The following is a 14,320-nucleotide window of genomic DNA, read 5'->3' as shown; positions in this document are numbered from 1 at the left end:
GACTTTATTTCAAGCACAAATAAGTCTAAGAAGCAAAAAAGACTGCGGTGGGTTTCTTTAACCGCAAAATATGGTGTTTCTTGGTTCTGTTATCCAGTACTATCAGCCTCTAAAAGATTAATCTCTTAGACTTCTCATTTTCTGATCAAAAACCATTTTAAAATCCCTTTTGTTAGCAGTCAAAATAATGTAACTTAATGTCTTCGCCATGTTGTGAGTCTTTGCTGCACAGTTACACAATATTATTTTTCTTCCATGCAAAACAACTTTCGTATGCAGTGTTCTAGCTGCCTTCTATCCCAAGCAAGGGTGCTGCCAGGAAAAGCAGCTGTGCATGGAGTTGAGCACAGGCAGTCACTAATCCCTTAAAAGTATGTCCTAGGTGTAGCTTTTCAAAGATTTCTCCCATTTTTAAGACAAATCTGAGATTGCAGTTCTGGTCTGTATGGATACAAATTTGCTCTGGAATCATCCAGAACTGGTTAGCTGTGATCTAAACGGTGCAGAACATGAGCTAATGCATTCTGCCTCTAAACAGGGTTTATCAGCCCAGTTCAGTGCCTCACCGGTATAACCAGTTCTGTTCTGGTTGGATTGCAGGAAAAACAGAGCTGACTTGTAAGTGGCCTGCAAAAGACTATTCAGCCATCTTCTAAGCAATAGTATAATGTAATTTTTAATTGCTTGGCTGCCTCTTCCCAACCCAGGAAGAGATATTATGTTCTAGTCATCCAAAGTATTTCAAGAACTTCTAATAGAACTGAAGTGCTAGTTCTCATAATATAATTTGAATGATTCTCTCTTCCTTTAAAAGCAATTTACCCTACTGAAATAACAAGGGAATAATACGTATTAGAATTGATTGGACTTAAAATAGTTGTATTTAAAAATTGTTGACTGAAAACTGACTGAGATCAGGAAGGAAAGTTGAACTGAGGTATTTAGAACTAAAAGTACAGTGGGCTCTACAGGGAAAGAAAGAAATACATTGCTAGGACCACAAAATGGAAAGCAACAGAAATGTTTTTGGAGCTGTCCATACAGGAATTATTAATACACCCCAAATTCTGAAGTAAAGCAAAGCCTAAGCAAGCTATTCATTGTTATGAGGAAATGAGAAGAGAATACTGCTGTAAAATCTTACAGTTATGCACCTGAGAAAAAGATTAGATAAAAATTCTTTGGTTTTTTGTGTAATCAGTGATGATGGTATCCTCTGTTGTTTCCTATTGTGCAATGTTACTCTGACAATCAAAGGAATTTTGTCAAGGTATTTTGAATTTTAAAATAACAAACTGATTTTTTTTCCAACAATGTCAGGCAGCAATTTTCTAGAAGCATGTGTGGATAAGTTTCAAAATACATTTTAATTGCAAAGTATACTGATTAAAAAAACTAAGGAAGGTTACTGAGAAAAATATGCTTGCAATTTTGTGTAAGCCCTGTAGTCTTCCTCTTTCTATCCTATTTATAGATAACAATCTTCCACAGATTGCTGCGTATGAGAATTGTATATTCTGTATTCCCTATAGAAAATATTATAATTGTGATTGTTGAAAGGATATTTGAATAGGTCCATTTGAGGAAGCACTCGATATCGGGGTGATCACTTACTTTATGACCTTCCCAATCGGCGCTCACGAGTGACAGAGTTACCTGCTAATAGTCAAGTTGGTGGTTATTGAACAGCTGAAGCATGAACAAGTTTTGTGCACGTTTCTATTTCAGTAAATTAAACCACCTTTTGCTTTGAATTGCAATATAATTATTTAAATTCCTCTAGTTGCAGTGATTCAAGCTAATTCAGGAACTTGTAATTGTCTTGATCAAAATCCACCAGTTTGTGTATATTTATAGGCTTTTTATTTTATTTTTCTTTGCAGTTGATAGGAGCTATGAAGAACTACAGTGGCTGCTTACTATGGTTCAGAATGATCCTGTACCCTACATAAGGTTAGTGAGTTAATAAAGAGCCAGTATTTTTACTAATGTTGGAACTAAGTAAATCCTTGGCCTGATATCACTAGAATAGATCAAATGCTTAACTGCTTAATATTTCTTCACAAAACCATTTTTTCTGCTTGTTATTTTTATAAATTGAAATTTGTTTTGATGTTTCAGCAGCTCAGATCTCAAAATTAATATACTCTGTTCTTATGCTTCATTATATTATTTTTGTCTTTTATGTTCTACCCCTTTTGTGGAAGTCTGAAGTTAAGGTCATTTCCTGATCATAAATAAAGTATATGGATCTGATGTTGCATATGGCAGCAAGTCTTTATGACATTTAGAAAAGATGAAAGTTGACACATAGTGCACACAATGTTTTGCCAGTAAGGAGTGTAAAGCAACTGTTAGACTGTAGATGGGGTGAAAAGATAACGCGAAAATATGGTGTAATTTCTAGTATTGCCTGTTTCAACTTTGTTTTCACCAATGAGGGGTTGGATATTTTAGCACATTCATTATAAACCCTTGAACACCGAGGTTCATAATCATTGTTTTTCCCTAACTCTTCTTATGGCCACCATTAAAATACTGAGTTTCAAAGATTAATAATATTAATTCTACTCTCTGTAGGTGGTTTCTTACAAAGATCATAGCTGCAAGATTGTTCACTATTTAATTTTGTCATTCTTGTTAATGAAAGCAGATACAGCTAGACTCACTGGAGAAGATTTAGCTTCAGTCTAGGAAGGAGATTTGATTTGATAGGTAACTTTTTAAAGAGGTGTTTAAATTTTATGTTGAGTGCTATACGTAAGTCTCTTCTAAGAGAAATTTAAAAAAAAAAATCTCTAAGAGTTTTCCTGTCCCAAATGTGCAAGATAGCAAGGGGAAGGCTGACTATGCAGGGAAAATGGTTAAAATAATAAATAATTATTCTCATTCATAAAATGTTTTCAAGGCCAAGTTTAAAGAAAGTGGGGGGAAATGTATCTGCTTTCAGCTCAGTGCATAAATACTATAAGCAAACATGGTAAGTGCAGAATTTTTATACACCAATGTAACTATAAGAGGTGGCTGTTCCTTTCCAGAAGTCACTGGTTTTGGTCCTGTCATTTTGTATCAGTCATAAACATTTAAATTTATTTAAAAATTCTTTGAGGTCAGTATGTAAGGAGTTTGCCAATGTTGATCTTTTTTTTGCACACCAACTTTATAATTAAAAAAAGATTATTACTAAACAGAAGAGCATAATGTAGCTTAGAGTTTTGTACCTAACTTTTAAGAATCACATCTAATAACATCCTGCTGCTTTGCACCTTACTTTTTATCTTTAATTTATATTGCTGATGGTAAATCTATGTCTGTATATTGTGGGCAGTAGGAATAGCTAAAAGTATAAAACATTGGTTAAAATTTTGGAAGAAATCCTGTATTTCAATAATTTTGTAAGAATATTGCAAACTGAACAGACTTTGTATCCTTAGTGTAGTCATTTGGATTTAATGGAGGTGATCTTTTCCATTTCTTTTTCAGGCATAAGATTCTGGATATGCTGACTAAGAATCCACCTTTTACGAAGAACATGGAGTCCCCTTTGTGTAACGAAGCTTTGGTAGATCAACTTTGGAAACTGATGAATTCAGGTTGGTTTGTGGTTTGTTTGTTTTTTTTTTATTGTAAGGTTTTTTGAAATAAGCATTAAAGACTTGCGTCAGAATATTGCCAAGAGCTCTATTAGTTTCATTAGTTAGAAACTGAAAATTTGGTCTCAGAAGTTCAGTGTCATGTAGGTACCTCCAGAACTTTCTCAGTGACGCAGGGTACCAGACCTCCTTGGTTTTCGTTATTTTGTCTACTACTGTGGTTTGCGTTGATGTACTTTGGCACAGAATAATTCTTTGACCCAGATACTCAAAGCAAACGTTTCCTCAGATGATGGTGTCTGTGTTACCTTTTTCTTTACAGTTTGCTTTAGATTAGATAGTCCCCCTGTGTCCTCTTTTACTAAACTCTGAGAGAATATGAGAGGATAACATTTGTATAGATAATTTAAATGAGATTTTTAGAAGTGTATTATAAACCTAAGACTCAATTTGCCTTGTGTGATTAGGAAGGATCCTAATGAGAGAAGGGCTTGCATCTTTACCATTGACCTGTTTTTCATTACTGAAGCAGTTTTATCCAGCCCTGACAAACTGCCCTTTAACATCTGGCACATTGCTACATTGATTACGTAGAAACGTTTATATAGCTTTTTTAGGTCATTGAAGGCTGCCTGTTCTCTGTGTTTCATTATTTTTAGTGTTTAAAAGTTTACAGCTACACCCCAGGGGCTGAAGTGGGGACACTACTAGTAGTTCAGTTTTGTAGGATTTGCCAAGTGTCAGGCACAGAAAATAAACAATTTTGATGTTCCCATCAGAGAGTTTGTTTTTCCTTTTTCTTGAGAGAAGAGTGTGTGCAGTGTTACTTACAACCATTACCTCTTTTTTCAAGTAACAAATAGGGTATACATTTTTTATTATGATTCATGGGGCTTTAAGTACTTAAATTTCTATGCATCAAGATGACATAATGTTTCAATTTATTTTCTCTAAGGGATAACTGTAGCATGCCAGGGTGGCTTGAAAAAATGTTTGTTAATGTGAGACAAGTTAGTAGCCAGGTTTAAAACTGCAGGATTCTAGACTCATGAGTTGCTTTAACATAAGCACATGCAATAGAAAATGGATTCTGATTGATGTATGTAATCTTTTTTCTTTTTTTCTGTGTTAATCTGCCTTAAATTGATAATGCTCACAAGTTCCAAAGATTGCAGAGAAATTCAGCAACCAATTGTATTTAAGCTTAGCTGTTCCACTGGAAAAAGAGAGAGATACTGAAGGGGAATTCATAGTATCATTTTAAGATGTACTAGTTTAAGAAGTTGAGTAAATTATTTATTGTTAAAATATTAGAATAGTTTTAAAATTAATATTTGTGAATGTGTCATTCTCTGGATGGTATTTTAATGTTAGAAATGTCCAGATTAATATTCATATCCCTTTCACTTGTGAATAGGTAAGTGTAAGTTCAGCTAAGCTTACTCAAAACACTATTTAGTCCCATGAAACTTAGTATTTATAGGGATAGATCTTGTAATTTTATTTTGTGTTGTCTTGCACAGCCACATTAACATGGCAGTTGGCACATCTGTGTCTTGTTTACCAGATACAGTTCTATTCCTGCTGTGGAACAATATGTTCAATGAACTTGCAATCAGTCAAGAGCTGGGCTGAGTTAACACCAGAATCACTGTATTTGCAGCACTGCACCAGATGTTCGATGTCTTTCTGTTGTGATGGGTGCCAAACGTGCTTTGACCATGTGTATGAAGATATAAAAGCAGCACACAGTTTACAGCCAAAAATAAAGTCATTGAAGCATTGCTTTGTGCAGCAAGAATACATATCTCTAGTATGAATACAAATTAAAGTATTGAGTATCCAGTGAAGTACGTGACATAATAGTGACATCAGAAAGCACCTTTATGCATTGCTGGTTTGTGTTCTCTGTCAGTGCGGTTTCCAGAGGATACAATCTCAGTCATGCTTAAGGCTCCTACTATATTTCATGGAAAACATAGGCAAGTATGACTAAATCCATTGATACGGGAAGCCAGTGTGGTAACAAAACATTCTATTTAATTGTTGGATAGTAAAAATAAAAGTGAAACTTTAAAAATAAAAGCATATGGTTGTGATTATTTTCCCTTTAATTTTTCATTATGTTATTATAGCACTTAGTTTCCCAGTTTTGTTCTATTAAATGTATCCAGCTTACCACCCAAACAATTTAAAGCCTTCCTTTTGAACTGGATGTGGCAGTTGAGTCAATAAGAGGTAGGAATAATGAGGGAAGTGTATCTTGAGCACAGAAAATGTCATACCCTTGTGGATCCAGATCACTTAAACTGTCTTATTTGTGGGGGAGAAGAAGATATTATCTCTATATTAACAATTATCTCTTTTGGACTTTAGGAACTTCACATGACTGGAGATTACGATGTGGTGCTGTGGACCTCTATTTCACACTTTTTGGCCTCAGCAGACCTTCTTGTTTACCATTACCAGAGCTTGGACTTGTTCTTAATCTGAAAGAAAAGAAGGCTGTACTTAATCCAACGATTATCCCTGAATCAGTTGCAAATAATCAGGAACCTGTGAATAGTACTAACAATCACGGACAGTCAGTAGGATTTCAGAACACCGTAAGCACAAACCATCTGCGTACATCCCATTCAGCTGGCTCTCAGTCCTTGCACTGGTTGCTGATTTAATTTTGTATTGTGTTCAAGCTTCTCATGCCTTACCTGAGCTGCCTTTATATGTTGTTGCTCTTTATTCCTTTCACTTGACAAACTGGCATATACCATAAACTTTTTGACTTTTTTTAAACTTTTTTGCATAGTGTATGCAAGCTTTTTACTTGTTTTTTCAAGTCTCACCATTTCTGTTCTTTATAAAACTTTACTTTTTCTATATTGCTTATGAGACATGAAGTGATTCACAGAAATGTTTGATGCTGTGATGAAAACTTTTTTTTATTAGACTAAGAATATTCCTTATAGGAAAGTTATGCAATTGTCCAAAACAAAACCTTTTATCAGTAAATTTATTACATCTTAAAATACATAGATATACTTCTTTTTAAACAACTTCAAGAGATGTGAAAGTTGGAACTTCAACACCTCTTCATTGAACACTTGAATCTGACTACTTAGTGCTGTGCTCTGAAGGATTTGTAACAACTTCTGAAAAATCGCATACATTAAGTTTGATTTCTTTCTGGCTTTGGAGGCCTCAGTCCGTTGTGGAGTTAGAAAGCTATTCAAGCTTACAAACTATTCAAGTCGTACTTTTCTAAAGAATAACTGCCACTGCTTCAAGACGAAGTCTTTTTGTTGGACAAATTTAATTATGAGAGAAAAAACTCAACAGACATGGAAATTATGAGTAATGTCCTTAACAATTTAAAAAACTACATTTGATTAAAACTGCTTAGGAGTAAATCCTGAAAGAGAATGGGAACATGCCGTTAGCATGTTTAGCACTCTTCACACCCTTTTAAATGAGATGGTTTACTGTTACTTTTTGATCCCATAGTTAATTTCTAAATCATTTTTATTCAGAAGTATACTGAGAGTGCAAATTATCACAGTACCTTGCAGGCTATTTCCAGTAGGGGGAGAAAATTATGATGGAGTCAAATATCATTAGAGCTACCCTACATATTTACAGAACATGCAGTAAGTCCTATTTTGCTGCGCGCAGACATCAGAATTAAATAGCAGGAGATATTTCATTGGCAGAATTTTAGGCTGCAGTTCAGTGAACATCCAAACTTCTTTAGCAGCCAGACTATCATAAAAGATTTCCTCTTAACTCTTCTTTTTCCTATACTATCCTCTCCCTTGTGCTAGCACAGTTGCTGCGTAGTGAGCTGGATCAGGGGAGGAGCTGGTTGAATAATACCTTTTTTATATCAGTTTCCTGGTCCAGTTCATCATGTAGTTCTGCAAATGCTTGTGGTGGCCCAGGACAGATATGTGTAAGGAAGGGGAAGAGGCTGCTTCTTTTAGGAGCTGTACTGGCTTCCACTACTCTGAAATTGCAGCATTAGTATGAGCCTCAGTTCACATGTCGTCCCTCATATTTCCTCCTATGCCTCATCTCCGTTCTCCTGTCCCTGACATTGTTAAGGTTACCATTTTCACTGTAACTTGCCCAAAATTCAGGGAACTGATTTTCCTTTAAAAAAAAAACAGACCAGTAATAGAAAAGAAAGGCTGCCTCTCACATCAGCCAAAGTTTATCCAAAAGTGTTTCACACTAGAAGTGTGTTGGGTTAAATAGCAGGGATGAAAAAAGGGAAATACATATTTGAGGGGAAAAAAGAGTTAACAGCTGATAGAATACATCAGATTAACTAGATTCTTTAAAGCAGACTGTAGATTCTGAGAGTATAAACATGTTAAAATCACTACTGATAGACTTGTGATGCTGAATTTGCTGAGATTGCTAAAAATTACCCACTTCATAAAATTGAATTTGAGTTGTTCAGGGCAAGAGTTGTGGGGGTAGAGTGCCCTTTGTAGGACAGGAAGAGCTTTTCAGTGGAGCAGCATGTGCTCTTGAGAGTCTATGATACGGCTTTTATCTAGTATTTAGTGGACTTTTAATTATGTTTGCTGTGGGTACTTTATTTTTCCTTCTATATTTTATGTATTGAACTTCTTGGAACACCTGTCTCCTGTTTTAATGACTGTAAGTGTAACTTAGTAGACTCCCATGCTATTTTTATATTCCTTTGACCCTATTTTTGTTGATAATCAAGTAATCTACAAAACAGTTTAACTCTTTTTAATAAATATTGTTGTGAAATCAAAAAAAACCCCCAAGTTATATATAAGTACTTGTTATGATTTGTATTCAGCAAAATAAGCATTAGCTTTTAAAGATAACTAAAAGAAGATTTAGCTAAATCCCATGTGTAGATCAGAGGCTATCACAGTTTTTCAGCTGAGATTTGGACTGAGGAGAGTCTGCAAGGCACAGATTTATAGAAAGGCTATTCAGAGGCAGCAAATGTTGTTGCACACCAACAGTACCATGATTGTGAGAAGGGACAGAAAAGATGCCAATGCTAGATATGCAGAGGGAGCAGGGATAGAAGTAAAGAGAAACTATGTTTGTAGGAGAGGTTGGCACAAATCCATACAGGGTTTTAGAAAATACTTCTTTGCCAGAACTACAGGGAGAACTTTGTTCAAATCACCCACTTTACTCAGAAGTGTTTTCAGCTATCAGGTCTCTTTTAAGCTGAAACATGGCTCATGCTATCTTCTAATTTTGGTCTTTTAATGCTGCTTCAGGAGGATGATCATCTTATTAAGGAAACAGCATCCAGCATTTCTGGTCATCAGCAGGGGGTGAAGAGGAAGGCTGATATGCCGCTCGGGTCTCCATTGGAGCCAGGGCAAATACTAGAGAAGAATGAAGACAGTAAAGTCAAACTCAAAATCAGAGTAAGAAATGGAAATTCAACTTGCACAATACGTAGGCTATTCAGAACAACGGCAGTGGCTTCTGCTGACTTCCCTTAAAGCTGTGTTCAAACAAAAGACATGTTGTGTATATGTGTACAGTAGTTGTTACGCTTACTTTGGCAAAATCATTTCCCATCAGATTCTTTATTGGCTGGCAAGAACTAAAGTTGACAGCTAATGCTCTTGTTCACACAGCTTCACGGTAAATTAGAAAGAAGACATGACACTGACCCTTTTTAATTTTATTGAATTTATTCCTTTGCAGTGGTAGATATCACTTCCTTTCCCTCTCACCCCCAATTTACCTCAAAAATAAAATATTTTAAGATAAATTTAGTGATAATTCCTATGAATTATTAGCATCTGCTTATTTTTTTTCCTGATATCTTAGTTCTCAAACTCTCAAGAAGAGGAGGAAATTGATATGGACACAGTTCATGACAGTCAAGCCTTCATTTACCATCATTTGAATATGTTGGAGAGACCATCCACACCAGGTATGAGTTAATTTATTGGCAAAATGATAGTATGAATTTTTCAACTGTTTCAGTTGTGGGGATTTTTGCTACTGCTATTCCCATACATGCAATGCTGGTAAGTGTTGTATGTTAACTGAATTCAAGGAAGTATGTAAAGGGTGCAGAAGAGTATTTCTCTAGCTTCCAGTAGATTTTATAGATAACTGTGTACATGTGTATTTTCATACATATCTAAGTAAGGCAAGTATGTATTGTGCTTACAAAAGTGAAAACCTAAGTAACGAATAAAATTACATAAGGCAGAAATACAACCTCATAAGCAATTAGGTAAAACTTATTTTGCTGTAGTTGTCATTTTAAAAAGCAATAATTTTGAAGATTAACTTTTTTAAAAAGGGCACGACTATTCAGGTTAAAAAAGAATCTCTGATCTTAATGATTTATAATTTAACATTAGTAGTTAAAAAGCATGCAAGCCTCAAAGATGCTTAGAAGGGCTTTTCAAAGTTGAAAAGATTGCATCTATGAGTAAAATGGTTTAATTTTAAGCACTTACTTTCTTTCACTGCTTCTCTTAGTATCTTTTTCATAAAATATTGGGCAAAATTACTTCTCAAAGAGTAGTGTTCCTTAAAAACCTTAAGGCAGGATGAACTTCATTGATGAACTTCCACCTTCTTTGCTCATCTGTCACTAGCAAAGAAATTCAATGGTTAGTCTCATTTCCTCAAAATATTTTAACCACATTTCTTAAGTTTAGTTCCAGAATGTGCCAGTGGAGATAAGCTGAGGTAGTGTGACTATTTAACAAGCATTTTGAGAGATCTTCAGTACACATCCAAAACAAGGTTTTAGGGTTGCAGTACTGCAATGCTTAAAAGTGAAGTATTTGGCCTTAGAAGCAGGATTCAGAGTAATTACCCTCTTGCTTGTTTTTCTGTTTGTGTCCAGTGGTTGCCTAATGTAAAACAGAATCCTTAGCAGCAGGATCTGGAATCTTAGCAGGATCAGGATCTTAGCAGTTGGTTCCATCCTGAGCTACGCTGACAGGCGACCTTATCTGCTTTTCCTGTGCCCTGGCAATTTAGTGGCCTCATTTAAGAGAAGGGCTGGTGGATGTTCCTGCTCCGAGTATCCTGCTGAGGCTGGTGCCTTGGTGCTGGCCAGGGGTGTGGAAACTGTAGGCTCATACTCCCTTAGGGCCTAGGACTTAACGTTTTTACTTCATTGGCAGATGCTCTAGCCACTGAGGGGTTTTGTTGTTTGTTTGGTGGTGGTGGTTTTTTTTTTTTTTATAAAAGGTAACTGCTGTCATTGCTCAGCTACAAATTAAGTTCATATGGGGACATAAAACACAGGGAGGTCTAGTTTCTGGATTCCAGATGGCCTTTGGTTAATGACATGAGAGCTGGAGAGGGACTCTTTGTCAGGAAGTGTAGTGACAGGACAAGGGGTAATGGTTTTAAATTGGAAGAGGGGACATTTAGATTAGATATTAGGAAGAAATTCTTTACTGTGAGGGTGGTGAGGCACTGGAACAGGTTGTCCAGGGAGGTTGTGGGTGCCCCATCCCTGGGAGTGTTTAAGGCCAGGCTGGATGGGGCTTTGAGCAACCTGCTCTAGTGGAGGTGTCCCTGCCCATGGCAGGGGGCTTGGAACCCGTGATCTTCAAGGTCCCTTCCAACTCTAACCATTCTGTGATTCTATGTGCCAGCTCTACCAGGATGGATTTTTTGTCAGATATGTAAAGTAGCAAAATTCACAACTTTGTTGAAATGCCTAAGGTTTAGGCAAAAAGTGAAGGGGAAGACTGCATATATGTTGCTGTCATGAATTTAGGAGCCTAATTCTGCACAGCCTTTACTTTAAACCTCTCAGAGCTGTTTTGAATTTTGTCCTCAGTATTATCGTCAACCATTAAATTTCTGTTACAGCAAAGAATGACATATCCAGGGCATGCAAGTGTGAAGCTGATCCACTGAGGATTAGTATTTATAACTCTTACATGATATTTTGCAACAATTTTTTTTTTTACTAGTTTTACACACTCTACAGAATACAAAGTCAAAAACAAAAGTCTGCCAAATGCTTCACAAATAGGACTTACGGGACCTTCTGTATGCCAGCTCTGTGCTCCAGAACTGTTGCATATTCAGTTTGCACTAGAGTTCAGAAAGGGTAAGGTCTGATCAGGAGCAGAGTAATGGCCACTTGACTGCTGCATTTGTGGACCTACAGCAGACAAAAGCTACTTGGAGTTTCACTTGTGTGCTCAGTGACCTTCTCACCTCTGCCATTTAGGCATTCAGCATGCTGGAATACATTTTCTTTCCTAGGTAATAAATGAGACAAATGCTGGGTTTTGCTACAGAATTCATTTTAAATAATAAGCCTTTGAAAAGCATTATTTGGAAACACTTCAGATTAATTTAATTTTCTTTGGTTTGTGCGGTTAGAAACAGTTCCACTTCAGATATTCTTTGCTTCTAAAATTTCACCTGTTTCTTATTCATAGCGTTTTTCTTAGAAGCAGAGATGTATGAATTTCAGACCAAGTAAATGAAGACAGTTCAGTCTTTAGGAAATGGTATACTTCTGAGGAGAAATGCCAAACAGATGGGGAAAAATAAAAGCATACGTAAATAAAATTGTTCACACGTAGAAGTGTTCTGTTTTACAAAGGAATCACAGATAATATTTCCTGAGGGGTTTTGATTTTTTGCAGCAATGACAGAAGATGGGTGCGCTTCAGTGAGTGATTATTGTGAAATAGATTGACAACAGGTTCTGAAATGGTCTCAGTATCTTGTTAGTAAATCGTAAGATTTGTATCAACCTCAGTTCTGTGACTCTTACTTGGAAAGCAGTGAGCTCTTAGTCCATGCTCAGTTTTCCTCTCACAGCTGTGGGTTACGTCCCCACATGTCACATGAAGTCTTAGGTCATCAGCCAAACACAGCCTGCGAACAGCAGCTGCCAGGAGGAGGCTCATGTTGGGTCTAAATCCTGCCGTATCTGTGTATTTTTTAAATTTATTTTTTTTACACTCCCCACACCACCCTGAAGGATAATTTGTATTTGTTCAAGTCAATGTAACCCCCCCAAAAAAGCCAGGAAAATATTATTTTCCTTTAAAACCTTTTTTTTTCTGTATGCTTCTGCTCATAGATGTGAAAGGTTAGGCTTGAGACACACTGCAAGAGCAATAAAAGAAGTCTTCTACTACAACTCTTCCAGGATTACAGGTTTCAGTACTGTAATTACAGCACCTTTTGTAGTTGTTCATATTGAAAATGTTTTAAATCCTACTAAAGCATCCTGTATATGATAATAGAACTGTGGACTCTGGTAGTTATTAGGGATTCTGAGCATTTTTCAAAAAGTTATTTACAAAACATCAGTTGTGAACTGTCTGAAGAAGGCTATTGTGTTGATTATTCATCTGCCCTAAGGACTAGAAACATGGTACCCTCCTTTGAGCCTCTAAAGCTGTGGGAGGTCACGTTTCTAATGCAAGAATAGATATCTATTTGCTACTAAATCATCAAGAGTAGTAGTAATGCTTCCTACTCTTATCTAAAGATCAAAAGAATTTCAAGATCAAATTTTGTGTAAGCAGTAGATTTAAACTCTCATTTCACATTGTCAGGTGACTTGTCATATGCTGTTGACTTCAGTGAAAACAGATTAAGATACACTTCTTTATTTACTTTAATGTTTCACTCATCTGAAAGTATAATACTTCAAAATTAACCTTGAAAAAGTTCTGCTGTGTGAGTCAGTGGTTATTGATTGGCCTGTTCTTTTCAGCTTCCAAAATAAATGCCTGGCTGTAGCCTGCATGATCTACCAGTGAAGTTACATGTCTATATTTTTGGTAGTTTGATAGTTGATACAAAGCACTATCCAATTCTCTCTTATCTTTATTTCTACAAAAGAAAAAAAAATACAGCGATGCTCTTTTTATGCACTGGCAGCCCTTCTTCTCATCACATTCAGGAGCAGTGGGGCTTTGAGGACACATCCTGAGCATTCAAACCCAGATCAGAAAAAACCTTTTGCCATTCTATTAATCCATTTGCTGTTTTCCAGAATAATCAAACTGGAAATTTCCACTGCTGACCTTGTAGGTCACTCTGTTTACCATGTAAACGTACATGAAACTTGGAAGGCCTAGGCTGCACACATACGTGTTGGTTGGATTGTGGTCTTGTTTATTACATTTACTGTTTGCAATTTCAAGAAATAATGATTTAACTGGAATGAATTGTTTCTGAAATTATTTGAAACTGGATACAGCACATACTGCCATGAAGTGTAGAGGGAAACTACTGTAGTTATTATGTTTAAACAGTACATTTACAACAGTAGATTTGAGCCTGTGGTGAAAATCACCGCATTTCAAGTGTGGATACAGTAATTAATAGGAATTCAGTCGGAACCGTATAAAAAGTCTGGTCCTCTGCAGCTCAGCGGAGTTACCCGAGGTAAAGTAGCTATAAGAGCAGCAGTATCTCAGTGTTCAGCCATTAGTTAGTGGCTCCTTGATAAAAAGGATTACTGAAACATCAGCACACAGACAAATATGTAAATGAACACTTCTTGGATATGAGGACACCACTGACAATAAGAGACTTTAATTTTTAAGGAGGGAAAAGCTGTTAAAACTATTCTGTTCCACTACCCTTTAATTACATACGATATTAACATAGTATCTGTCCATTACATATATCTTGACTTTATTACCTAAAATATAACTGCTTCCAAACTGGTAACTCACAAGCTTTGAGGTTCTGTAGATAAT

The 14,320-nt window shown here is 36.2% G+C and overlaps 1 protein-coding gene across 1 annotated transcript in view; it reads left to right on the top strand.

Annotated features, from left to right (window-relative positions):
- TAF2 (TATA-box binding protein associated factor 2) overlaps positions 1 to 14,320 on the top strand; it is a 62,408-nt gene that overhangs the window by 40,900 nt on the left and 7,188 nt on the right. The window contains exons 21-25 of the mRNA XM_074144952.1: positions 1,884 to 1,953; positions 3,484 to 3,593; positions 5,970 to 6,199; positions 8,864 to 9,016; positions 9,429 to 9,534. Coding sequence (XP_074001053.1) covers positions 1,884 to 1,953; positions 3,484 to 3,593; positions 5,970 to 6,199; positions 8,864 to 9,016; positions 9,429 to 9,534 — 669 coding nt within the window. The remainder of the gene's footprint in view (positions 1 to 1,883; positions 1,954 to 3,483; positions 3,594 to 5,969; positions 6,200 to 8,863; positions 9,017 to 9,428; positions 9,535 to 14,320) is intronic.

Source organism: Numenius arquata, chromosome 3 (genome assembly GCF_964106895.1).
Source record: "Numenius arquata chromosome 3, bNumArq3.hap1.1, whole genome shotgun sequence".
Taxonomy (NCBI): domain Eukaryota; kingdom Metazoa; phylum Chordata; class Aves; order Charadriiformes; family Scolopacidae; genus Numenius; species Numenius arquata.
Note: the sequence above shows the minus strand (reverse complement) of the source record. Positions and strands in the feature narration are given on the sequence as shown.